Source organism: Ochotona princeps, chromosome 10, assembly GCF_030435755.1.
Source record: "Ochotona princeps isolate mOchPri1 chromosome 10, mOchPri1.hap1, whole genome shotgun sequence".
Classification (NCBI taxonomy): Eukaryota; Metazoa; Chordata; class Mammalia; order Lagomorpha; family Ochotonidae; genus Ochotona; species Ochotona princeps.
The window spans coordinates 870,476-894,539 of NC_080841.1; the positions used below are offsets into that span (position 1 = coordinate 870,476).

Here is a 24,064-nt window from a genome sequence, read left to right on the forward strand (position 1 = left end):
CAGCATTTATCAGCATTTTCTTCTTTTTCATATAAGACCAAAGAAGCATTTTGTGTAGTTGAACTCTTTGCTATGCTCCCTGTAAGGAACGGAACGACGGAAAACCAGGCCACCTTGTCCTCCACCGTAAGGCAGCAGGGACGGTCACCTGAGGGCAAGTTCAGAGTCAGTTCAGGTGTTCTGCCTGCCAACACGCTAACCTTAAGTGGTGGGAAGGGTTGGTTCTCCCATCTCGGGCAGCTTTCTGGGGGACGTAGTGGTTTTTGGAAATCTTGCAGTGGCTCTCAGTCACAGCAGGTCACAGCCCCATGGCCGTGGAGCTGGGGTCAAGGGCGAGCTGTCCCCAAGGAGAGCAACCCAACATGACACCACAGGGTAAGTCACTAATCACGCCTCAAACCTATGGTGTGGCCCTGCCAGAGCGGCCAGAGGCAGGGTCAGAAAGCCAGTGGGTGTCCGTCTGCGGCCATCTTGATGCCCGGTGGATCACTCTGTAATATCCAGATGGCGCTTGGCAGACCAGAGACCTGGTGCCTGCTTCTCAGAGCCTCGGGTTGATGTGCGTGGGGGTGTGTCTGCAGGTGCAGTGGGAACTCGTCTGTTTGCTGCTGTTGAGCCCCCCATGGTGGTTTCAAGTCAGTGACTGTATTTCACCATAACTGAATTTAAGCCAATTTTTAAATATAACTTAATTGTTAAGGCATTTTATAACACCATTTAGTGTGCTATGTGTCAGCCTCATGTTGTTTATTTTAAAGAGACAAAATTGAAACGTGGCTTGTATTTTAGACACTAAAGAAAATGTTAATCTTGAGAGAAATAAACATAGCTATGGAATAGAACTGAAAACCATAGGAATAGCTTTTGGAGATAGGGTTTTACAAACGCGCCATCACGGGACAGGGAACAGTTGCTTTGGGCACGCTGTCTGGAAATTTGCAAACAGCTTGTATCACTGTGGCTGTGACTGTGTAGTGGGATCGCTCAGCTGTGAGGCTGCAGTCGCTGAAGGTTCAGTGCGATTACTGAGCATGTGGTAAGGGCCTACCTAGGTTGGCTGTGTTCTGCTGCATGTCTGGTCTGTGCACAGGGGAGCATCAAGTTATTTAAGCAGTAGCTTTAATGCAGGCTTACCACCTAGTTTGGTGTAACTACACCGAACACTCCATGCTCGTTACCGGGGAGACTCTTGTCTGCTGACCCAATGGAATCACGTTTTGTTTTCAGCTGGAATCACGCCTTTAAGAATCAGATCACAACGCTGCAAGGCCAGGCGAAGAATCGCGCAAACCCGAATCGGAGTGAAGTGCAGGCAAACCTCTCCCTGTTCCTCGAGGCAGCTAGTGGCTTCTACACGCAGGTGAGTCCTGCAGACACGCGTGTTCTCCCTCTTGGCTTCACTGACTGTCCACCACCTGTAATTGCACAGAAATACTCATTTTCAAATTTTTTGCTGTAAGACTCAGCAAAAGGTCTTTTGGGCTAAGGGAGCACAAATGGGAACAAGGCCTTCGTGACCCAGCAGCAGTGCCAGTCACGGAAGTGTGTGGCAGTGTGAGTCCGAGCTGAGTTGTTGGGACAGCAGCTGTAGGTGCCAGGTGAGGAGAAGTTAGAGCTCGAACTGTCAAGTCACTTTTCAAAACACTGTTATTTACATGGTGGAATTTGTATAGATTTCGAAGTGTTATTTAAACCAGGTATGAAATGAGGCAGGTTTTTCTGTTTGAGGAATGGTCTTCACTTTAATTTCCCTTATCCTTTCTGGATAGAAGTTTTAAGTTTTATTTTAGCATTATTTGTGTGGTTGAGAGGGATGGGCATTGATGTGGGTCTCCTTTGGGGGAAGGTTAGGGGTTAGTGTTGAGGAAGGTGGGTGAGACCAAGTGTTTCAGGTTTTTTGTGGTTGTGTGTGTGTGTCTAAACTTCAGTGGTCTGAGACATTCAGATGGGTTGGTCTGTGGAGAAGACTTTCAAGATTTATTTATTTTTATTGGAACAGCAGATTTACTGAGAGAGCTTCTGCCCACTGGTTCACTCCCAAGTGCCCACAGCTGCAAGGGCTGTGCTGCTCCAAAGGCAGGAGCCTGGACCTTCTTGCGGGCCTGCACGTGGATGCAGGGTCCCAGGCCACGGAGAGCTGGGCGGGAAGCAGAGCAGGCGGGACAGTAGCCGTCCAAACGTGATCTCAGTGCATGCAAGGCGAGGATGTAGCCACTGGAATGTTGTGCCGGGCTCTCAGTTTTGTTTCTCATTCGGTGTCTGTCGCTGTTCTGCAGCGATGGACTTGGTGCACAGAGCCTATAGTAACATGTGGACTACTGGTGGTCAGTAGCCAAAGTTTATTAACAGCATCAGATTTTTAAAAGAAGGTTGTTGGGCCCAGCGGCGTGGCCTATCAGCTGAAGTCCTTGCCCCGAACACGCCAGGATCCCATATGGGTGCCAGTTCTAATCCTGGCAGCTCCACTTTCCATCCAGCTCTCTGCCTGTGGCCTGGAAAAGCAGTCGAGGACGGCCCAAAGCCTTGGGACCCTGCACCCGCATGGGAGATCTGGAGGAGGTTCCTGGCTCCTGGCTTGGGATTGGTGCAGCACCGGCTGTTGCGGCTCACTTGAGAGTGAATCATTGGACGGAAGATCTTCCTCTCTGTCTCTCCTCCTCTCTGTGTATCTGACTTTCCAATAAAAATAAATAAATCTTTAGAAAAAAAAAAAAGGTGGTCAGGTCGACATCCAGGGAGGTGGGGCTTGGGCCATTTACATCTCAGCAGCAAGGGACAGTGTCCAGTCCTCTAGCAGGTCCTCCATCTAAACCTGTGAACCTGGAGGTCTCCTGCTTATTCATCTCCTTATCAGTTGCTCCCGCTGCCTTCAGGGGAGGTTCAGCTGGCTGTGTCTCCTCAATAGCAAAGATTCTGAAAGTCCTTCTGCACGCGTCTGTAGGGAAGGAGGGGAGGGGTCACCCCTCGCCATCAAACTGCATCGGCACCTGGGGATGAGGAACAGTCATTGTCTGGCACTGTACAAACCCTGATTCGGGGAAGAATGTTCTGAGGTGTTAATTGAACACATTTGAGAGCTCTGAGGCAAAACCAGGGTTGGAAAAATCTTTCCAAGGTGTGCTGGTTGACCAAGTTCACCTTAGTGTATTCATAGACCCACACTTACTGCAAAGCTTGACCAGGAAAATTGTCCAACCTGCTCCACTTTCCATCCTCTGGCATGGCATTGAATGTCCTCTGCTGGCCTAAATAAGCTGGCTGTCATGTTCCCCTGTACATCTGGGCATGCTGTCCACTGCACAGGCATCCGCTGTTGAGGAGGCCCAGTCCTGCTACATGGTCGAACCACATGTCTTGTGATTTCCTCCTGTGACTGTAGTTTGAGTCCAGCAGTCTCGTTGGGAAGTCCCCCAAGAAACCTTACCTCGGGGCGTGACCTCAGACTTGCCTCTTGTGTGTGCCGGCCCGGGCAGGGTCTGGCTCAGTCTGTTACCTTTAATGTCCAGTGCACATACTTGCCTCCAGCCCCATCTCACGTGAACTGACAGGTCCTGCGGCTTAGCCCAGTTCAGCCTTCCATAGGTCTGGTTGTCACACACACCAGCAGGTGCCTCAGCCTAGTCTGAATGACCCCCAATAACCACCACCATGCTCTCTAGTGGGAGCTGCAACACAACAGGGTAGTATCCACAGTTCCCCTGCCAGGTCGTACTGTGGTCCAGCATGACATAACTTGCATCTAGTCTCAGCACTCACCAACTGTTGCTGTGGCCTAGTCTGGCTTGCTCACACCCTCTTCTCTTACCAGTGGATGCAGCAACAGCCTATCCCAGACAAGTCTGCCCCAAGTTGCAGCTCTCGTTTCCTGCAGTGGAAGCAGCAGCCCAGCAGGGAGTCCTCAAGGTTCCCCTGCAGGTCCACTCCCAGCCCTGGGTCTTGTGTGTGCCAGCAGGTGCTGCAGCCTGGTTCACCGCGGCCTGCAACAGTTCTGGATGTTGTTGGCAGGTTCAGCAGCCTAGCCCAGACTGGCTCACTTCCAGCTCCAGCGCTCACGTGGACTGTAGGGTGTTGCGGTCTAACCTGACCTGGTGTGTACCCCAGCCTGACTCTTTTGTACCAATGTGTAGTGTGAACCGGCCCAGCCTAACCTGCCCCCAGACCAACGCATATACAGGTGCTGCAGCCCAACCTGACCTGGCCTGCCTCCACTTCTGGCTCTCATGCTTACCGGCGGAAGCTGCAGCCTAGCAGGGGGGTTCTGCAGGTTCCCCTGCCCCTAACCCCCAAATCTTGTGAGTGCTGGGAGGTACTGTGGCCCAGCCTGACTGGCACACACCCATTCTGGCTCTTGTGTGTCCTGGTGGGGACCTTGGCCTCACCCAACCTGTCCTACACCCAGTCTAGTCCGCTCCCAGACCCAGCCCAGATGCATGCCAGTGAGTGCTGCAGCTTTGCCCAGCCTGGTACACCAGCAGCTGCAGCTCTTGGGCAGAGCAGTGGGAGCTTCAGCCTCGCCTGGCATATTGCAGACCTCTTGTGTTCTTGTGCGTTGGTGGTGCTTTAGCCTCACCTGGCGCAGTCCTGCCTGTCCCTGGACCCTGCTCGTACGGATGCTGATCAGTGCTGCAGGCTGGCCTGGCCTGCGCTTAGCCCGGCTCTCCCCAGCTTCTCCCAGGCCTAGATTCACATGTGCCAGCAGGTGCTACATCCTGTTCCACCCTGGCTTGCTCCCAGCCTGGTCAGCTGAGTACCACATTCCAGCCTGGCTCGGTCCGTTACAGCTCCCAGCTCTCACACAGTCTATGTGGTATCTAGAAAGTTTTATTAGTACCCCCATTTGGGATAAGTTACCACTTTTACATGTCTGTCCCTCAGTATTTTCTTCTCTCTCTCTTTTTTAAGATTTTTATTTTATTTGTTTGAAAGAACTAGAGAAAAAGGAGAGCCGGGAAGAGGCCTTCTCTTTGCTGACTGAGAGCTCCAATGGCCGCACAGCCGGAGCTGGACCAGGCTGGAGCCAGGAACGTTAATTACCTGGGGCTGCCACATGGGTCTTGGCCATCACCCATTGCTTTCCCAGGTGCATTGGAAGGTAGCCGGATCTGAAGTGGAGCCGCCAAGTCTCATCTAGCTCCCATACGTGATCCCAGCACTTCAGACAGCAGCTTAACCCGTATGCCACAGTGCCAACCTCTAAGGATGAGCTTCTTTAAGCATAGCATGAAGGGTTCTTTTCCTCTAAAATTGGATTATTTTCTGTCGAGCAGTGCTTCAAATTGGAAAAAACGGTTCATATAACTTTGTTGCTTCCCAGAGAATCACAGCGTGTCACATTGTCACGTTGTCCAGTAGTGTCTTGTCCTTTGCTTTCCTGAAAGCCTCGTGGAGCGCAGACATGAAAGCAGAACTGGTTTTCCTCCTTTACAGTTTGTCCACAGATCAGGAGACCTGTGTAATAACAATCATGTCTGAAGGAGCAAAGGAATAAGTTCCAGTTTAACATTGAGAACAACAGTTGTAAAACGGGCATGAGAGACTATTATAAATGGTATGATAATTTTTAAAAAGATGTGTAGGTTTATTTATCTGAGAGTCAGTTGCAGAGAGGAGAGGCAAGATCTTCCATCTGCTGCTTTACTCCCAAGGTGGCTATAGTCCCAGGGCTCGAGTAGGCTGAAGGCGGGAGTCTCGCACGCGTGGGTACAGGGGCTCAAACACCTGGGCCGCCGTCCTCTGCTTGCACCATTAGCAGTGATCTGGATTGGATATTGCCGCTGGGGCACAGCCTGGCACCTACAGGCAATGCCAGCATGGCAGACAGCAGCTCCACGATGTTTACACTGGTTGTTGTGTAAGCCAGTCGTGGAGCACTCGTGGGGCGTGTAGGAGCAGCCCCTGTGCAGTAGGTGGAGGTGCCAACAGCTCGTGCTCCTGCACCAGCAGCACCTGCCCCAAGGGTGGCTTACTGAGCGAAGGCGCCAGGCAGTAGTCTCGGGCCGTGGCCTGGTAGCCCGGGTCCCCTCCTCCTCCCTTGCCAGTGGCTGTGTTCAGCTGGGTTCTGCCGGATCCCAGTTCCCATCATCACTTGAACAGGTTCTAAAACATGTTTATTGCTTGCAGCTTTTGAAGCATAGTGGACTTTAAAGCTTCGGTCTTCTGTCTGATTTGTACGACAGGATTGGAACGTGCCTGTGGAGGCGGGAAGGGAGTAAGAGGAGGTGGTGCAGCTGATGCCAGGGGAGGCAGGAGGAACGGCCACAGGCCATTGGCCAGATTAGCTGGTCATTCTTGAAAGTTACAGTCCGAGAAATGAAGGGAAATCCTGCTTCTGCTGGCTCACTCCCCAAACAGTTGCAGTGGCTGGGGCTGGAGCAGTTTGAAACCAGCAACTTGGAACTCCATCTGGGTCTCCCATGTGCATGGCAGGGACCCAAGCATTTGGGCCATCTTCTCTGCTTTCCCAGGAGTACTAAGAGGAACTTGGATTGGGAATGGGGCGGCGGGGACGCCAGACTCTGTGTGCCACAGGGCCAGCCTCTTGGTGATGTGACTACGCATGATACGTGCTCACGAGTTTAATCACACTGGGAATGTGAAACATCCCATAGAGTAAAGCAGGAAGTATCATTTTGTAAAAGGGGGTATTTTTTATTTGTGTTGTTTTTTCTGGGAGGGGATGTAATGTTTGTGAGAGTATAAGAAGTTGAAGTAAGTCAAATGTCTCAGAAATGGTTTCCTCAGAGGAGGTTCTGGCAACTTGCTTTGGGGTTTCTCGGCCTGTGTTGGGTCTGCCATCTGCACAGCTGTGCAGGAGCAGCAGTGAGCATCAAGAAACGGTCTTACACTTTGTTATCACTGTTAGCAGGACTTTTTCTTGCATGTTTGTGATGGTAGCGAAGCAGATAACGGTTACATGGATCGCAGAGGCAGCCAGCAGACTGAGGAAGTAGACCAGGCCTGCATGCCACGTGCGGGTTTGAGGTGAAGTGTGGTTGCACAGCCTTGGAGAATAAGGGAGTAGCATGTGGGGGTGGTGTGCATTCGTAAGCGTGCAGTGACTCAGGATTGGGAGCTGGTTAGGACACTCCTGTATGAGGATGAAGGAGTGAGTAGATCTGGGCAGCATCGCTGTAAAACTCGCTCAAATTGAACTGGATTTGTGGTGTCCAAGAAGACAGCAGCTCTGTCCCTGTGAGTGACGTCTCAGTGGGAACGGCCAAGGCAAACACACTGGGAGTCCTGTCAGAGGTCAGGCCAGATCTTGCGATGTCATGACAGAGACGGCAGGTGCAGCAGAGAGCAGCCAGGGCTGCAGCACGGCGCTCGGAAGTGCTGTCACCGCGAGCCATGTGGTGACGGGCCAGCTGAGAAGTCAGGCATGAGTTTGAAACCTGAAAGTCACTTGTGAATTGAGAGGATTGAATTTCTTCATTTCTAAAGCCTTTCCCATCCTTATTTTAACGTCTCTGAAATGGGTAACTTCACCGTCGCCTTTCCAGACACCAGTTGCTCGAGCAGAAGCAGACTCCCGGCTGAAGTAAAGGTGTGGCCTTGTGCTGTGCCGCAGGTCCTTGTCCACAGCAGAGAGCAGCGGAGCTGGTTCTGTGCGCTGCACGTCAGCGGGCATTGCCCTTCAGTGCCGCGTTCGCGTGAGGGACCTTCTCTGCCATCCTGCTCAGTGTTGCTGGAGGTCCCGGTGACAGGTGGGGCCACGCCCGTGGCTTCTGGCTCCCTCCTCTGGCGAGCAGAGTGGACATACGCTCATGGGGTGCTTTGGCAGTTTGAGGTGACCACCTTAGGAATGTCCTGTGCTCAGTGCTTGTGTGTTATCAAGTCAGTCACACCCTAGTCAGCACCCCATCAAGCTACGAGAGGCTGCGACCAGGAGAGGCACTTGTGGGCCCCTGTGTGAAGACAGTGTCACAGAATGGTTGTCGTGTGCGGGCCTGGTGGTTTGGAACGTGTGCCCCTGTCTGCTGGTGCACTGGTACTGCCCCTTGGCCAGCCGAGCTGCTCTGTCCCCAGAAAGCTCCCGCTTCCCGCAGAGGTCTTGCTGACAACGCCCCGCCGTGCTGTGACCGAATTAGGTTTCGTTTTGGTGAGCATTCTCAGCCTTGTCTGTCCTTTGGTCGTTGGCGGTGCTTCATTTCTGATCCCCCACCCCCGCCTTGGGTTTTCTTCATCCGTTGCCAATGCTCAGCTTCCCACTTGATAGGTGACCTTGTTACCCGGCTCATGTCAGCCCCTCCCTTGCCTGTCGCACGTCTGCAGGTGCAGCTCCTACAGGACTCATCCTTAGTCTTGCAGGTGGTTGGTTGGTTTGAAGATTTATTTTAGTTTTTATTTGAAAGACAGAGTTAGAGACACAGTGCTCTTCATCTGTTAGCTCACTGCCCAAATGGCCACAGTGGCCAAACGTGGACTGACCGGAAACCCAGGGGAACCTGGAGCTTTTTCTGAGTCTCCCACGCAGCTGCAGGGCCCTAGGAGCTGGGCCATCCTTGGGGGTGGTTTTGAACTTAGGAAGGCAGCAACAGGTCTTTTTTTTGGGGGGGGGGGATGTAGAGATCTTTCTGTGCTAGATTAAAAACAAACAAAAAAGCCTGTAGTCTCAATGTGTAAGTATCTGCAAAAGGACAGCGTCCAGTGATGGAAAACCTCTGTTGGTGGTGGTTCTCCCGGGTTGTGGGGTCACCTCTGGATGCCTATGTTTTGTTCTGGATGTTAGCACACTCCCTTAAAGGGAAACACACTGTTCCCCATGCATCTGAGAAGCAGCAGCAGAGGCCAGTCTGAGTGACTGCAGTGAGAGCTGGTGCTCACATGGATTATCTGATGACACGCCTCACCCTCCGAGAGCCTCAGCTGCTCTCTGCCCTGCAGCTTGGCAGGCTTCCCTTTGGAGTCTGCGTAGCCCTGCAGGCTCTGTGGTGCTTGAAACTTTCCGTTCTTTTTTTTTCCCCTCACAGGAAAGTGGGTAAGACCATTGTTTCCACACTAATTTTTTTTTTCCCATTTCTGGGGTCAGGGGAGAAACAAAGGGAGAAGCCCCACCCAGCCTCCCACCCATCCCAGGTCCCCGACGTGGGGCAAGCTCCAAGGGTCCTGCTCAAGCAGTTTAGATAGTTCAACAGTTCTGAATGGTAGCAGGTCATTTTGAGTTTCTTATTTTGTACTGTGAGTCCTGTGCTTTAGACAGTAACGATGAAGTCGGTATTTCTAACCTGGAAGCTTAGTCAAGCCCCTTACTTCTGTTGCCCCATATTCTCATCTGGAGGGAGAGGCTCTATGCTTAGGTACACGGCATTGTTGGTTTATCACAGAGATAAGGGGAACAGTCCAGCCAGTGGCCTGGGGAGGGAGGTTAGTGTACATTCCTAGAGTGTTCTCTTAGCTTGTTCACGTATTTTTATTGTTGCTACTTCCCCTCTCTTTCCTTCCTGCTGTTTCTCATTTTGTGCCTGATTTGCTCATTTGGCTGAATCCTTTATGGGCACAGATTTGCCTAATCATCTATGTGTCTTTATTATCATTGTATTTGATCCATAACCAACTATTTGGATGAATTTATTTGTAAGCAGAAAATTGAGTGAGTGAGAATAGAATGGAAAAGAATAGGGGTGGGGTGTGGGGCAAGAATGAAACTTTTGGTCAGGAAGGTGGGAGGTGCCTTTGAGTGCAGACTGACAAGGAAGCCGGCGAGGCCCAGGCCAGTGACGGCAGAGCTGCCGGCTGTGCCGGGGAAGGCCTCAGCGCCAGTGCAGCCGGGGAGAAGGGGCTCTGCGGAAGCTGGCCGCGGCCAAGTGAGGTCAGGCAGGAATCCAGGAAGCGTGGCGAAAAGTGGTTGAGACGAAGGAGAGACTTTGGGAGGGTCCTGGAAAGGAGTTGAGGGGCCTGGAGAGGAGTTGAGGGGCCTGGAGAGAACGGTTGCAGTCTGGTTTTGTTGAAAGGCCCTTGCTGTGTTTAGCCATGGGAAAGAAGTGTGAGAGGGGAGAGCCCTGGCATGGGGTGGTAGGCGTGTCCAGAGGGCTTGGCTGTGACAGGAAGCAGAGCCCCTCGCTGCCCTCCCACCCTGCAGGAAGAGAGCAGAGCTCGTAGGAGTCGCCTCAGGTTGAGGTCGACGGGGAGTGTCTGGTGTGTGCTCCGAGAGAAGTGGGGCGTGGCCTGCTTCACTTGCACACGTGCCTGAAGATCCTCTGCAAGTCAGTATCTGAAAAATGCTGCTGTTCATTGTTTTTTGTTTTTAAGATTTAGTTATTTTTATTGGAAAGGCAGATTTTCAGGGAAGAGACTGGGGAGAAAGATGTTCCATCCACTGCTTCCCTCCCCAAATGACCACAACAGCCAGATCTGAGCCGGTCCAGAGCCAGGAGCTTCTTCTGGGTCTGCCACGCGGTGCAGGGTCCGAGGCTTTGGGCCGTCCTCCACTGCTGTCCCAGGCCATAGGCAGGGAGCTGGATGGGAAGCGGGGCTGCCGGGGTACAAACCAATGCTTGGAGGTAGAGGATTAGCTGGTTGAGTCAGCACCCAGTCCTGCTGTTTGTTTTAAATGCACATTCGCGCTTGCTCTAATTCACAGCAGTTCAAAGGATATGATTAATGATAAATGAAACTAGTTTTATCTTATGAAAGGTTGACATAAGCTTCGTGAAGTTCTCGTGCAGACCTCAGCGGAGCATGGCATGCAGTCCGTAACCCGAGAAGGGACTCGCTTTGCTACGAGGGTGCTTTGGCCAACTACTCCATCTTGGTTCTGTTTTTCTTTCAGTTGTTGCAAGAACTGTGTACAGTGTTCAATGTAGATTTGCCATGTCGTGTGAAGTCTTCCCAGTTGGGGATTATCAGCAATAAGCAGACACATACGAGCGCCATCGTGAAGCCACAGTCCAGCTCCTGTTCTTACATCTGCCAGCACTGCCTGGTCCACCTTGGAGACATCGGTGAGCCTCAGTGGGCAGGGCCTGTCTTTGCAGTAGTCACAGAGGGAAATGTCCCCCTAAGTGGAGCCAGACTTACACGATTAGGGGTGTCGTGAGAGCTGTGGTTGTGCTCCTGGGAACTAAGAAGTTGTCAGCATCGTGGAACTGGCAGAGCGTCTTGAAGGAAACACCTTCCATGTGAAGATTTAAGTTGTATTTATTTGTTTTTGTTTGTTTTAATTATTTTTTAATGATCTTACTTAGTTGATTAGGGAACAGAGTGTCAAGGGCTACAGGGTGAAAGTGGGTAATACCATTGTTTCCACATCAATATCATTTTACCCTGTATCTGGGGTCAGGGAAAAAAACAAAGGGAAAAGCCCCACCCAACCTCCCACCCATCCCAGATCCCCAACGGGAGGCGTGCTCTGAGGGTCCGCTCATACAGTTTTGATAGTTCATCAGTTCTGGATTGTTGCCAATCTCTCAGTTCCAATCACAATGAACCCTATTCAGAATCCACTGGCTGACAGTCTCCTCATGGTTGGGGTTCTAAGATCAGCAGTTCAGTTGGAGGGATCTCCCAAGAAACTTCATCTGAGATGATCCCAGGCCTGATTCTTGTGCGAGTTTGCTAGTACAGAGTCCGACACCGTCCGTCACCCCAATCAGCTTAAGATTTAAGTTGTATTTAAATACGATGCAGGTGTAGGCAAGTAGTGCCTAGCATGAAGTGTGAGGTGCACCTGCCATGTGGGTGTGCTTCCGAAGCCCAGGGCTGTGCAGTGGGAGCGTCTCCTGGAGCCCGCTGCACCCCAGGCGAGCCTGCATTCCCATGAGAAGTAGTCTGTCTTTGCTTGTTCCTTCAGGGTGGCCTATGAAGGTTGTAAATAAATTAACACTAGGATTAGGTTTTGCTTGTCCTCAAGCCACAAGGATTAGAGAACATTACTGCTTTTAAGTAGGAAGGTGTTAGGTTTCTTAATGCCCTCAGTCGGTGCCTCCTTGGGGATGGAATCGAGTCAGCAGCCAGTTCTGGGAGCATCAGGGACGGCTAACTTCAGATTCATCCATTGGAGCAAGTGTAGGCTCTTGTCAAAATCCTACACTTTAAAAAATTTATTTTTTCAAAAAAATATTTTTTATAAAATGTCAAAGAAATACATCATTTCAGATCATGTGTTCCTGTTTCGTTATGTCTCGAAGTGCCCAGCATAGTCCGTAGGGAGCGCTGGGACAGCCAAGCACGGAGGCCCCGGAGTCGGGCTCCGTGATGTGTACGGTGGGTGCTTTGATGCTGACTGGCCCAAGTAGGGCAGGCTGGACACAGAGCCTCACACAAAATCCTACAGTTACACTATCTTCAGAGTTTACAGCTGTTTTGGTAATACTTTGCTGATGGTTTTTTTTTTTTAATTTTCTTCCTTTTCAGCTCGGTACAGAAACCAGACCAGCCAGGCGGAGTCCTACTACAGGCATGCAGCCCAGCTCGTGCCCTCCAACGGTGAGAGCAGCTGCCCCTGGCGGCCAGGCGCCGCAGGTGTCACTGCGTGTTTCATAGAGCCTGAAGTGAATTTATTCTTTTATAAAACAGTACAAGTAGAGTTAATGTGATCTGCCATTGTTTCTACAACTCTGGCTTCCTTTTCATTCATAGACTGAGTGGAGTCATCTGTTGGCGGGAGGTCCTTGGCGGTGTGGTGGCCGCGCTCGAGAGGGCACAGTGAACTGAGGCAGGGATGGCAGTGTGGGCTCTGGGTGCGCTCACACGCACTCCTCAGAGCCAGCAGTGTTTGCCTATCTGGTCCTTTCCTGTCTCTGTGCTGGGCCAAAACTGACAACTGGCACTTGGGTGCACGTCTCCCGCGTGGGGGCAGGGAACCAGTTACTTGAATCCTTACTGCTCTGTGTGTTAGCAGTAAGCAGGACATCACTGGGATGACCCGCTCACTGCTGGCTTCTACCACGTGTGTCCTGGCACACAGCGCCCCGTTGTATTGAGGGTGGCACACGTGCCACGTCCTAGAGTCTCCTTTGTGTGTTTGAGGGCTCGGCTGTGTGGCTTGGGTCCCTTAGCACCTGGCTCTCCCCGTAGGTCAGCCTTACAACCAGTTGGCCATCCTGGCGTCTTCCAAAGGAGACCACCTGACCACCATTTTCTACTACTGCAGAAGCATTGCTGTCAAGTTCCCTTTCCCAGCTGCCTCCACGAACCTACAGAAAGCACTTTCTAAAGCACTGGAGAGGTGAGGCTCTGCTCTCGTGGCGCCAAGGGTGGCACACCAGCAGCTGTCGGCCCGTCCTGGCACTGCCCTCGGCTGCCTGTCTGTGCCTCAGGGACGCATCCTTCTCTTCCAGCCGGGATGAGGTGAAAACCAAGTGGGGTGTCACTGACTTCATCAAGGCGTTCATTAAGTTCCACGGGCATGTGTACCTGAGTAGGAGCTTGGAGAAGCTGAGCCCTCTGCGAGAGAAGCTGGAGGAGCAGTTCAAGGTGAGATCCTGCACAGAGCAGATGTTTGTCTCAGAATCAGAACCCGTAAGCTTGGGGGGAACTGGTTCCCAGTTTGTATGTCATTGCTGAACTGCTGTTGGCAAACATGAAACATGTTCAACAGATTTGTGTAAGGAAGCAAAACTTTGTAACCTTTGTTTCTATCTTGATCTGTATGAAAGTGACTTCATTGCTGTATTCCCATGTACTGTGATATATAAAGTATGCTAAGACCCAGGTGCAGTGGTAACTTTCAGCGTGTTCAGCATAGATGTGGGACTGAAGCTCCGCTTCCTGGCTCAAGGAGCGAAGGAGCATGCCTAGTTGTTCCAGGTGGGCAGTGCTCGCTAGAGGGGCAGGTGCTCAGCAGGGAGGGTGGTCCTCAGCAGGGGGCACTGCTCACTTATGGGTTGGATACAGAGACTGAAGGAAACATTTTGTGGGAGAGAAGATTTTGGGAAATTTTTCGGGTAAAGAAAGAAAAGAGCTCTGTCCTTGTTGCCGGGGTTAAGGAAGACTCTGGGTGCATACAGCGCAGGGGTCAGACAGCGAGGGCTGGTCTCCTGGGGAAGGCCGAGGGTCAGGCAGCGGGGGCTGGTCTCCTGAGGGACGCCGAGGGTCTGGGTGCGTACAGCGCGGGGGTCAGGCAGCGGGGCTGATCTCCTGGGGGACGCCGAGGGTCAGGCAGCGGGGGCTGGTCTCCTGGGGAAGGCCGAGGGTCTGGGTGCGTACAGCGCAGGGGTCAGACAGCGGGGGCTGGTCTCCTGGGGAAGGCCGAGGGTCTGGGTGCGTACAGCGCAGGGGTCAGACAGCGGGGGCTGGTCTCCTGGGGAAGGCCGAGGGTCAGGCAGCGGGGACTTGTCTCCTGAGGGACGCCGAGGGTCAGGCAGCAGAGGTCCAGTGCTCAGTCAGGGTATCTCAGGTCAGCTCCCTAAGCAATTGAGTCAAAGGCAGCTGTGCATCTCCGAGGTGGTGTCATCTCTGGTTAAGAAACTGACCCAGCAGGGCACCCTGCGGTTACCAGAACTTCCCCCTGGGGAGACACGGGAACAGGCTAGGGCTGCTATGTGGCCTGAGACCAGGCTCTCTCCTTGTAGGTGTCAGGTTGTTAAGGATTTGTATTTGAAAATGGGCTCCTTGAGGGGAGGCAGAATGAGGTGGAGCACCAGCTGAGAGCAGTCAGGCAGCTTCCTCCCTGTGCTGGGATCCAGAGCTCCTGGTAAGATGGGCAAGCCTCCCCTTTGACTTCCGGGAGGAGCCGAGGCACCTGCAGGGTGTTCCCATCCGTGGAGGTTCGAGTGCGTTCTTACCCTGTGTTTGCTCAGCCTTGTTTACATTTGCTTGAATTATGTCGAGTCTGTGAAAAGCAAAATTTTATGATGAATCTGGGAAGATATGCTTTTTGTGCCAAGAGTACAAAAAGTAAATTGTAGTCCTTTTGTCTGAAAATGTTTCAGTTACATTTGCTTTCTAGCCAACAATCCCAGTTTAATGATTTAATCCGTGTGGGTCTAAGTAACTTCAGGTAGGTTAAGATGTAGACATATACAATTGGAACCCTAAGTAATTTTTTTCTCGGATCATTTTTTTTTTTTAAGATTTATTTATTTTATTACAGCCAGATATACACAGGGGAGGAGAGACAGAGAGGAAAATCTTCCGTCCGATGATTCACTCCCCAAGTGAGCCGCAATGGGCCGATGCACGCCGATCCGAAGCCGGGAACCAGGAACCTCTTCCGGGTCTCCCATGCGGGTGCAGGGTCCCAATGCATTGGGCCGTCCTCGACTGCTTTCCCAGGCCACAAGCAGGGAGCTGGATGGGAAGTGGAGCTGCCGGGATTAGAACCGGCACCCATATGGGATCCCAGGGCATTCAAGGCGAGGACTTTAGCCGCTAGGCCATGCCGCCGGGCCCTCAGATCATTTTAAAAAATAATTTGTTAGGGAAAAGAAGTTTGTCAGACGAATAGTTGCAACACTCCCGCTGTGTTTGGGAGTTGTCTGGGTGGAGTCAGCCTGGGGCCCGTCCTGTGAAGCAGGACTGTCACGACGCAGCTGACCCGCTGCCTATCCCTGCTCCTCCCATGCTTTCAGAGGCTGCTGTTCCAGAAGGCCTTCAACTCCCAGCAGTTGGTGCACGTCACCGCCGTCAACCTCTTCCAGCTGCACCACCTGCGGGACTTCAGCAGCGAGACGGAGCCGCACGCCTACAGCCAGGACGAGCAGCTGTGCTGGACACAGCTGTTAGCGCTCTTCAGTGAGTGTCCCGTCGGGCGGCTGGGGCAGGTGCTGTCGTCTCTGAGAAAGCACAGTAGTCAGCACGTGTGTGTATAAAGCACCATGACAGATAAAATAGGGACGTGCTTTTTAGCAAATCATAAGGTTGCGTAAGCCTGGGTTCTTTCCACGTGGACAAGACTCCCTTCATCCATTGCTGTCCGTTGTGAATGGAGTAGCTGCCATTGTAGCAAGCAAAGCGTTAAGGTCCTTGCTGGGCTAAAGGCAGGCCCGGGCCCCACAGGCTCCCCAGCACGCTTCTCTCCACAGTGTCCTTCCTCGGTGTACTCTGCAAGTGTCCTCTCCAGGGTGAGCTGCAGGGGGACGCCTGCAGCACCTTCCCCCTCCCTGCAGTCAAGGTCTCCATGGATTGGCTGCGCCTCAGACCCCGCGTCTTCCAGGAGGCAGTGGTGGGCGAGCGGCAGTAGTAAGTGTTGGGGTTCCTGGGGTGGGCGAGCGGCAGTAGCAAGTGTTGGGGTTCCTGGGGGGTGGGCGAGCGGCAGTAGCAAGTGTTGGGGTTCCTGGGGGTGGGCGAGCGGCAGTAGCAAGTGTTGGGGTTCTGGGGGGCTCAGGGCTGGTTCATGCGGTATCAGACTTGTGAGCCTGCCTTCGGGAGCACGCCCTGTGGCCTGGAAAGCTGTGCGGTGAGCTGCTGTGGGTTGGCTCGTGGGATTCTTGGCAGGACGGCTGGTCTCCCTGCGCTCCTCCACTGCTGTCCTGGGGAAGAGACGTTTTTCACATTTTACGGTGAACTTGCACAGAATCCTTGTGGACCTTGTCCAGCACACTGCTCCCACTTCCTGTCGGGAGGGGAAGGGGCTGCTCTGACTTCCCCTGGGAGTTCCTCTGTGTCCTGTACCGGACTGCTGGATGGAGCCTTTCTCTGGGCCCCAGTTGGAGTTAGGGTTACTCGGATCACGTGACTGAACGTTGTTCTGGCTCTCATCACTTTTTTTCCTTAATCTCGGAGTCATTCAGATGGTTCCTAGAGCCGTCGCCCCCCAGTGACCAGCGGCCTCGTTTCCCTTGCGCTGTGGAGAGGGGCTGCTGCGGCGGGCCCTCTGCTGAGCTGTCTCGCGGCTGTCCTGGCAGCCTGCTCTGGGCTGGGACGTGCGTCTGCCCACACTGCCTCGGGCCCCAGCCTCTCCCCCCACACTGTACTGTCTTTGTCCTCTTGTCTGCTTTAGAACCCAGGCTGGGTTTGGGGCTCAGCCAATTGTGTCATAATTCTGTTAGAGTTCTGTTTTCCTGTGTACGTATTAATGGACAAGGAGTGTCATTTCTGTTTTTTGTTTGCTTGTTTTTAAATTGAGGTTCATACCAAGGAGGCATGCTGCTTTTTTTTAAGATTTATTTTTATATTTATATAAATATAAATATTTTATTTATTCATATTTATATAAATATATATTTATATTTAAAGAGAGGAGAAACAGAAATGCCTTCCATCTGCTGATTCATTCCCCAAATGGTCACAGCAGACAGAGCTAAGCCATTCCAAAGCCAGGAACCAGGAGTTTCTTCTGGGTCTCCCACGTGGGTGCAGAGTCCTAAGGCTTTGGGCCGTCCTCTGCCATTTTTCCAGGCACCAAGCAGTGAGCTGGACGGGAAGTGAAGCAACTCGCATACAAACCAGTGCCCGTGTGGGTTGTTGGCGTTTAGAGGTGAAGGTTAGCCGTTGGAGCCGAGCGCCAGCCCCGTAGCTTTGGTTTTGCTTTCCTTGCGCTGTGTGGTTCCTGGTGACAGTGGCGCAGCTGCCTCCGGAGGAGCAGCTTTGTTACAAGCACATCTCCCCTCCGCACCTCTGGTTCATTCTGCTGCTCTCTTGCTGGGTGCGCCAGGGCCTTCCCAGGGCCTTCCAGGCCTTCCAGGGCCTTCCCAGGACCTTCCAGGCCTTCCAGGCCTTCCCGGGCCTTCCAGGGCCTTCCCAGGGCCTTCCCGGGCCTTCCAGGGCCTTCCCAGGCCTTCCCAGGGCCTTCCAGGGCCTTCCAGGGCGCTTTGGCAGGTTCGTTCTCTTCCTTCGTAGCAGGCGCTGTGCGGGCTCGTGTGGGGAGTGATTCGTCTAAAGGTTCTCATGTGGCTGATATGGTAGCGCAGTGTATTTCGAGTATATTTGGTTTCTATTCCTGGGGCTTTTGACTTTGTAGAACTTTTTTTCCAGTGTACTTTTGAGAACACACTGCCTTAATGCTTGTAAACATGTGCTGTTGTGCCCCCTGTGCTCTGGAGCCAGGAGCAAGTGTGTCACAGAGCAACCCTACGTGTGCTCTTGATTGTGTCACAGAGCTACTCATGTGCCCTCTGCCTCACACAGCCACTCGCATGTGCCTAGGGAGCCACTCGTGTGTCCCCACGGAGCCATTCATGTGCCCTCTGCCTCACGCAGCCACTCATGTGCCCTCTGCCTCACACAGCCACTCGCGTGTGCACACAGAGCCACTCACGTGTGCCCTCTACCTCACACAGCCACTCACGTGTGCCCTCTGCCTCATACAGCCACTTGCGTGTGCCCGCAGAGCCACTCAGTGTCCCCTCTACCTCACACAGCCACTCACGTGTGCCCTCTGCCTCACGCAGCCATTCACGTGTGCCCAGGGAGCCTCTCACGTGTGCCCTCTGCCTCACGCAGCCACTTGCACATGCCCATCTGCCCATTTTCTCAACAGCACCCTGGCTTCAGGAGGGTAGCTGCTCCAGGTTAGGATTCCTGTCTAGGTTACTAGCTTTGTCATTCACCGTATCTCCAAGTGTGTGTGGCATTTACTCTAATATTTGCTATGGTATTTCTGATTCCTTATGTGTTTTCTCTGTATCTGTTTGTTGATTCTTTAAGTAGCATTTCTCATATTTCAAAGTGCACAGCCATTGAGAATAATTGTTAGCTTCCAGTTTTCTGAGAGGTGAGTGTTTTTCATTTGCGTTGGTTGGTGTACGTGCAAAGGTTGGCCCCATCTTAGCTACAGCAGAGCGTGACTGGGCAGGTGCGTCCGCTGGGGGCTCCGAGCGGTCCCTGGCAGCGGGGCAGAGTGTGACTGGGCAGGTGTGTCCGCTGGGGGCTCCGAGCGGTCCCTGGCAGCGGAGCAGAGTGTGACTGGGCAGGTGCGTCCGCTGGGGGCTCCGAGCGGTCCCTGGCAGTGGAGCAGAGTGTGACTGGGCAGGTGCGTCCGCTGGGGGCTCCGAGCGGTCCCTGGCAGTGGAGCAGAGTGTGACTGGGCAGGTGTGTCCGCTGGGGGCTCCGAGCGGTCCCTGGCAGTGGAGCAGAGTGTGACTGGGCAGGTGTGTCCGCTGGGGGCTCCGAGCGGTCCCTGGCAGCGGGGCAGAGCATTGCTTCTAGGCAGCATTGTCGTCACTTATTGGTATTCTCATTTCTCTCCAAGTGGGCTGAGGTGTTCCTTTGATTTGCAGCATTTGGCCCTGGCTGATCTCACTTCTAAACAGTTTCCACCCGCATGAAGAAGATCTCTGCAGCACTAACGGTAAGGGCCGCCCCGCCCGTGTAAACTCTGCTGATTAAGGGGGTGGGGAAAACAGTATTTTGGTAACCGTCTGTTTGAGCTGCATCGCAGTAGAAATGTAGCAAGTTCTATACCTTCATCTTCATTCCAGCTTCTTCCCTCCCACCCCATTCTTACAATTTTTTAAAAACGGGTGAATATGTGTGCACCAGCACAGCGTGGCGAGTGCAGAATGCAGGTGGCACACTGCTGCAGCTCGCTCTTCGCATGCAGGTGCAGAAGAGGTGAGCGGTGTTAGATGCGGCTTGTATCTGCTGTTTAAAAATCACCATGACATGGTGAACACTTTATTTTCTCATCCAACATTTGAAAATTTGAGTTTTCCTGGCCACACAGTGTTCCAGCCACTCAGAATGCCGCATTCTGATCACCGCTTTCGCTGCTCTGACACTTCCAAGACTGGATGAAGCTCCACGCAGGCAGCCTGCGTCTACATTGCTTTCTGATTTTTTTCTGGGATCTTTGCGAATGAACCACCCCCATCAGGTGGGCAGGTTCAGTGTTGTGCCTGAAATTCTGTGTTTGTGGTGTGTTCCTGGGAATGTCAGGTGGACAAAAGGATGGTTGGATCTGAGGCTGCGGACAGGGAAGTGCGCCGTCCCTGTCCTGCGGAGTGAGTTAGAGGAGTGGGTGAAGCCAAGGGCCCTGTGTCTGCTCACAGCACAGCGTCCTCTCGGATGTAACAGCCTCTGCTTTCCGCCCGCTGCAGCTACTCCACTTCCAGAGGAGTTCGAGTTGCAAGGATTCCTGGCCTTGAGACCTTCTTTCAGGTAGGTGGCGGGCGTCACCAGCCCAGGGCGTCCAGAGCTGTGAGGCATGCGTGTGTGCCTCCGCTTGTCATCCTGGGTGACAGGAGCGACGAGGGAGGAGCTGCCTCCCCGCCCCCCGTGGCGACGCTGCACTGGATCCCACCTTGGCTAGAGGGACACGCCTAGGAGGGAACTAAATAGAAGCCAGCTGGTGTCCCTTGGTGTGTATCTCATCAGTGCTGGGGACGGAACAGTCTGTCGGCGTGCCCTTCGTCTCTGCTGGCTGCTCTCAGGGGCCCGGCCCCGGGTCTGTGGCACTGCCGTCTGCCTTGTGCAGTCGCTGGGTAGGCTTGCCCTCTCGCAGCGGTCCACCCCGTGTCGGAGCTCCTGCCTGCGATAGGACGTTGCAGGTGTTTGGTTCTGTGTGTTTGGGCTTGATGATCACCTGGACTGAGCCTACATTGTCCCGTTTGCTCAGTAAAATGGCCATCTGTACATTTCTGACTTGCCACATGGTGAGCTTTGAGCCGGTGAAAAGCCCTCATTACCATTAGCCGTCAGCTTTTGTTCTTGGCGTGGCTCGTATCCTAGTACTCACAGGTGAACTGCAGATTCCGTTTCTTAAATCCAGGGACTGCTTCTTCACACAGCTGTGGGTCCTTGCCATTTGAGCTCTCTGCCTGTCTTAATGGCCAGCATACAGAAACGACACAGCAGGCAGACACATCAAAGACAGGAAATTCAGTGAAGGGTAGTGAATGGACGGAGTGTGGTAGAAATACTACTTACATCATTTACTTGACATCAGTGAGTTCACTTGTTCTAGAAGATCCAATTGCTGGCATTGTCCAGGAAAGTTTGGTCAGTTTGAAGTTGAACAGCTGAAACATTTTGAGTTCTAAGAGTGCTTTACATCCCTGCATTTATAGTAAAACCCACACACAATCACTTCTCGGCCTTTTGGCTGAGACCAATTGTCTTATCTGTTCTTAATATCTGAAACGTCCTCTAGCCAAGGACAATGTATTAAATGGGTTTTTGGAACCTGGAGTTGGAATAGGAGCTTTCTCCGTCCACTCCGCGTCAGTGCCTCGGGGAGTGAAAAAAACAACACACAGATAAAACTAGGGAATTCCCCAGTGCCCGATTTCTGACCTGTGCTGGGAAGAAGAGGGAAAGACGTGGGGCCTGGCGTGATAGCCTAGCGATGAAATCCTCACGTTGCGTCCACCGGGGTCTCCTGCGACTACCGGTTTGTGTCCTGGCTGCTCCACTTCCCATCCAGCTCCCTGCTGGTGGCCTGGGAAAGCCGTAGAGGCTGGCCCAGGGCCTTGAACCCTGCACTTGTGTGGGAGATCTGGAAAAAGCTCCTGGCTTCTGCTTGGCTCAACTCTGACTGCATCTCCTTCTATATGTATATTTGCCTTTCCAATAAAATAAAATATTTTTTAAAAAAGAGACAATGTTTCCCACCCTAGTGGATTCTTAAGCGTGCTTGTCTGCCAGCTGGCTGTCTTGGCACAGTTGTTAGACGTTTGACACGGGTAGCACACGGGTTGTCTTCAGAAAGGCCACCCCGCTGGCTCTTGGGTGCTGCCTCCTTTGGAAGTGCAGTTCCTCACAGCGCAGAAGAGAAAGGACGTGGCCCGCGAGGAGTGCCCACGAGAGCCCATCTCACCGAGGGCCCCGTGCCCTCTGGGGCCGTGTGGGCTCTCCCTTTGAGCAGAGGCTGCGCTCCTGTGAGCAGTGGGCTGTGACATGGAGACTGCCCCTGTCTGTCGCTGGGCAGAGGCCTGCCTCGCAGTCCCGAAGCGTTTAGGTTTTTAATTCAGTCAAGTGAAACTTGAAAATCCTTTTTCACGTTGCTTTTCTGCATTTTTCTGCTTTGGAGGGGCCTGTGAGCAGCTGTTCAGATGCAGAGCCAGCTGTGGAACCCGTGCACGTCTAGTCTTACCGCAGCTCAGGTTTTCTGTCTTGCGGATGAAGCTTGGACTTGCCATGCTGTTTTTCTACGCGGTCCGTGAAGCGCATGGGCTGTTGTGTCAAGTTAGTAGTTAGTGTGATCTGTATGAACTTGGTTGCCTGGAAAATAATTTGCTTATCCCGATTTTAGGAACTTGGATTTTTCCAAAGGCCACCAGGGTATTACAGGCGACAAAGAGGGCCAGCAGCGCCGGCTGCGGCAGCAGCGCCTGATCTCCATAGGCAAGTGGATCGCCGACAATCAGCCAAGGTTTGTCTGTGTGGCTGATGGGAGGGGTGGACACCAGCGCTACAGTGACAGTGCCACTTGGGCAGCATAGTAGCTTAAGCCTCCAACTAAGGGTCTGGTGGAAACCTGAGGGGATCACAGCTCCAGTCTCCAGGTCCCTAAGGGCATCCCATGGGATGCTGGTTTGAGTCCAGCTGCTCTACTTCCTGTCCCGCTCCCTGCTGTTGCACATGGAACACAGTGCAGAACAGCCAGTGTACTTGGGTGCCAACACCCAGATGGGAGACCCGGAAGAAGCTTCTGGCTCCTGGCTTTAAACACCCAGCCCTGGCTGGTGGTTGCAGTCATTTTGGGAGTGAGCCAGCAGATGGAAGGTACCTCTCTGATTCTGTCTCTGTAGATCTGCCTTTCAAATTAAAATAGTACGAAGTCTTGAGCACAAACTGAAGCATGCCCAGTGACAGCTCAGCATGGTGGTGCAGTGAGCTGGGTTGCCACTTAGAGCGCCAGCATTCTGTGTGCACACAGTGGTTCAAGTCCCTGCTTCCTGCTTGTGCCTGGGAGCCCAGCACTCAGGGTCCTTACCACCTCATCGGGAGACCTGGCAGAGCTGAAGACGCTGGATTCCTGCCTGGCCCCGCCCTGGCAGCTGTGGCCCTTTGGGGAGTTGACCGGCAGGTGGATGGTGCGCCCCTCCCTCCCTCCCTGTCATGCTTCCTGTTTCAAATGTTTAAATGTAAAAAAGTGCCAGTCCAGCCTCCTGGGGGCAGCAGATGAGAACTTAGGTACTTGGCCTGCCCGGCCTGGCCAGGCCCCAAGGGAACCAGGGGCTGGAAGATGTTGCTCTGTCTCTCTCCGTCTTCTTTCTTCCAGATGGAAAAGGGGGAAAGTTTTGAGGCAAGTTTATTTTGGTGTAAAAATTTGTTTTAAATCCATGTACGCAAGTGATCTTTGAAAATTTGCAGAAAATGCATGTTATGGAACAGCTGTGTCTAGATTCAGAAGTTTTTACATCTACATAAACTTGTGCGTGTTGTGCTGCGTCCTCATCCTCTGCCTCGGCACTGCGTGTCTGGGAGTAGAGTGTGGCTGCCTTGGTTCCCACGAGCTGCTGTGGTGGAGGAGCGTTTCTGGCAGTCAGCGTTTTGTTCCTTTGACTTTCCTGCAGCTCGAGGGTGGGGGCTTCCTAGTCCCGAGTCGGGGGGCCCTTTGGTCAGGTGGAGACTTGACCGTGGCCAGGTGGGGTGGAGACCGAGTGTGGTGATCCAGTAGCAAGAGAAGTGAGGCTGGCGCTTGTGAGCTGAGCAGCCTGGCCTGGGGCTGTGATCCCTCAGGCTGCGTGTGAGGGTGGGTGAGCTCAGCGGAGGCTGTGTGGGAGAGGGGTCGGGGTGCAGCAGGGGAGCCGGCCAGAGCGCACGGGCTTGGGTGCGCTGTGAGCTCAGACAGGAGTGAGACATGTTTGTCATAGGCCATGTATTATGGCTTTCACATACGGATTCTTTCTTGCTTTCTTAGGCTGATTCAGTGTGAAAATGAGGTAGGGAAATTGTTGTTTATCACAGAAATCCCAGAGTTAATACTGGAGGACCCCAGTGAAACCAAAGAGAACCTCATTCTGCAAGAAGCAAGTGTGAGTGAGGCGCCAGCCAGCGACGGGAGCACAGGGCTCAAGTCAGTGCTGTCCACGGGCCGCGGGCTCGGCAGCGGCGGGGAGCCCGGGGAGAAGCCGGTGGTCACCTTCAGAGAGAACGGGAAGCCGCGAGAAGGGAGCAGAGACCAGGGAAGAAGTTTCCCTTCCAAAGAGGTGAGTGGAGCTGTGACTGGGGAGGAGCCCCACCCTGGGGAGAGCCAACTTAGCGAGGCGCTTTCAGCCTTGACTCTCCGTGTTGAGCACGA

General features: G+C 53.1%; 1 protein-coding gene and 1 pseudogene across 5 annotated transcripts in view; both read left to right on the forward strand.

The window, feature by feature from the left end:
* SMG7 (SMG7 nonsense mediated mRNA decay factor) overlaps positions 1-24,064 on the forward strand; it is a 48,453-nt gene that overhangs the window by 17,664 nt on the left and 6,725 nt on the right. For all 5 annotated transcript variants that reach the window (XM_058668932.1, XM_058668930.1, XM_058668931.1 and 2 more), the window contains 11 exons: positions 1,228-1,360; positions 10,769-10,940; positions 12,352-12,423; positions 13,015-13,165; positions 13,278-13,413; positions 15,510-15,672; positions 15,963-16,119; positions 19,098-19,168; positions 19,917-19,977; positions 22,070-22,189; positions 23,684-23,972. In XM_058668932.1, the coding sequence (XP_058524915.1) occupies positions 1,228-1,360; positions 10,769-10,940; positions 12,352-12,423; positions 13,015-13,165; positions 13,278-13,413; positions 15,510-15,672; positions 15,963-16,119; positions 19,098-19,168; positions 19,917-19,977; positions 22,070-22,189; positions 23,684-23,972 (1,525 nt within the window). The remainder of the gene's footprint in view (positions 1-1,227; positions 1,361-10,768; positions 10,941-12,351; positions 12,424-13,014; positions 13,166-13,277; positions 13,414-15,509; positions 15,673-15,962; positions 16,120-19,097; positions 19,169-19,916; positions 19,978-22,069; positions 22,190-23,683; positions 23,973-24,064) is intronic.
* Positions 20,901-21,072, forward strand: LOC118759193 (U2 spliceosomal RNA; annotated as a pseudogene).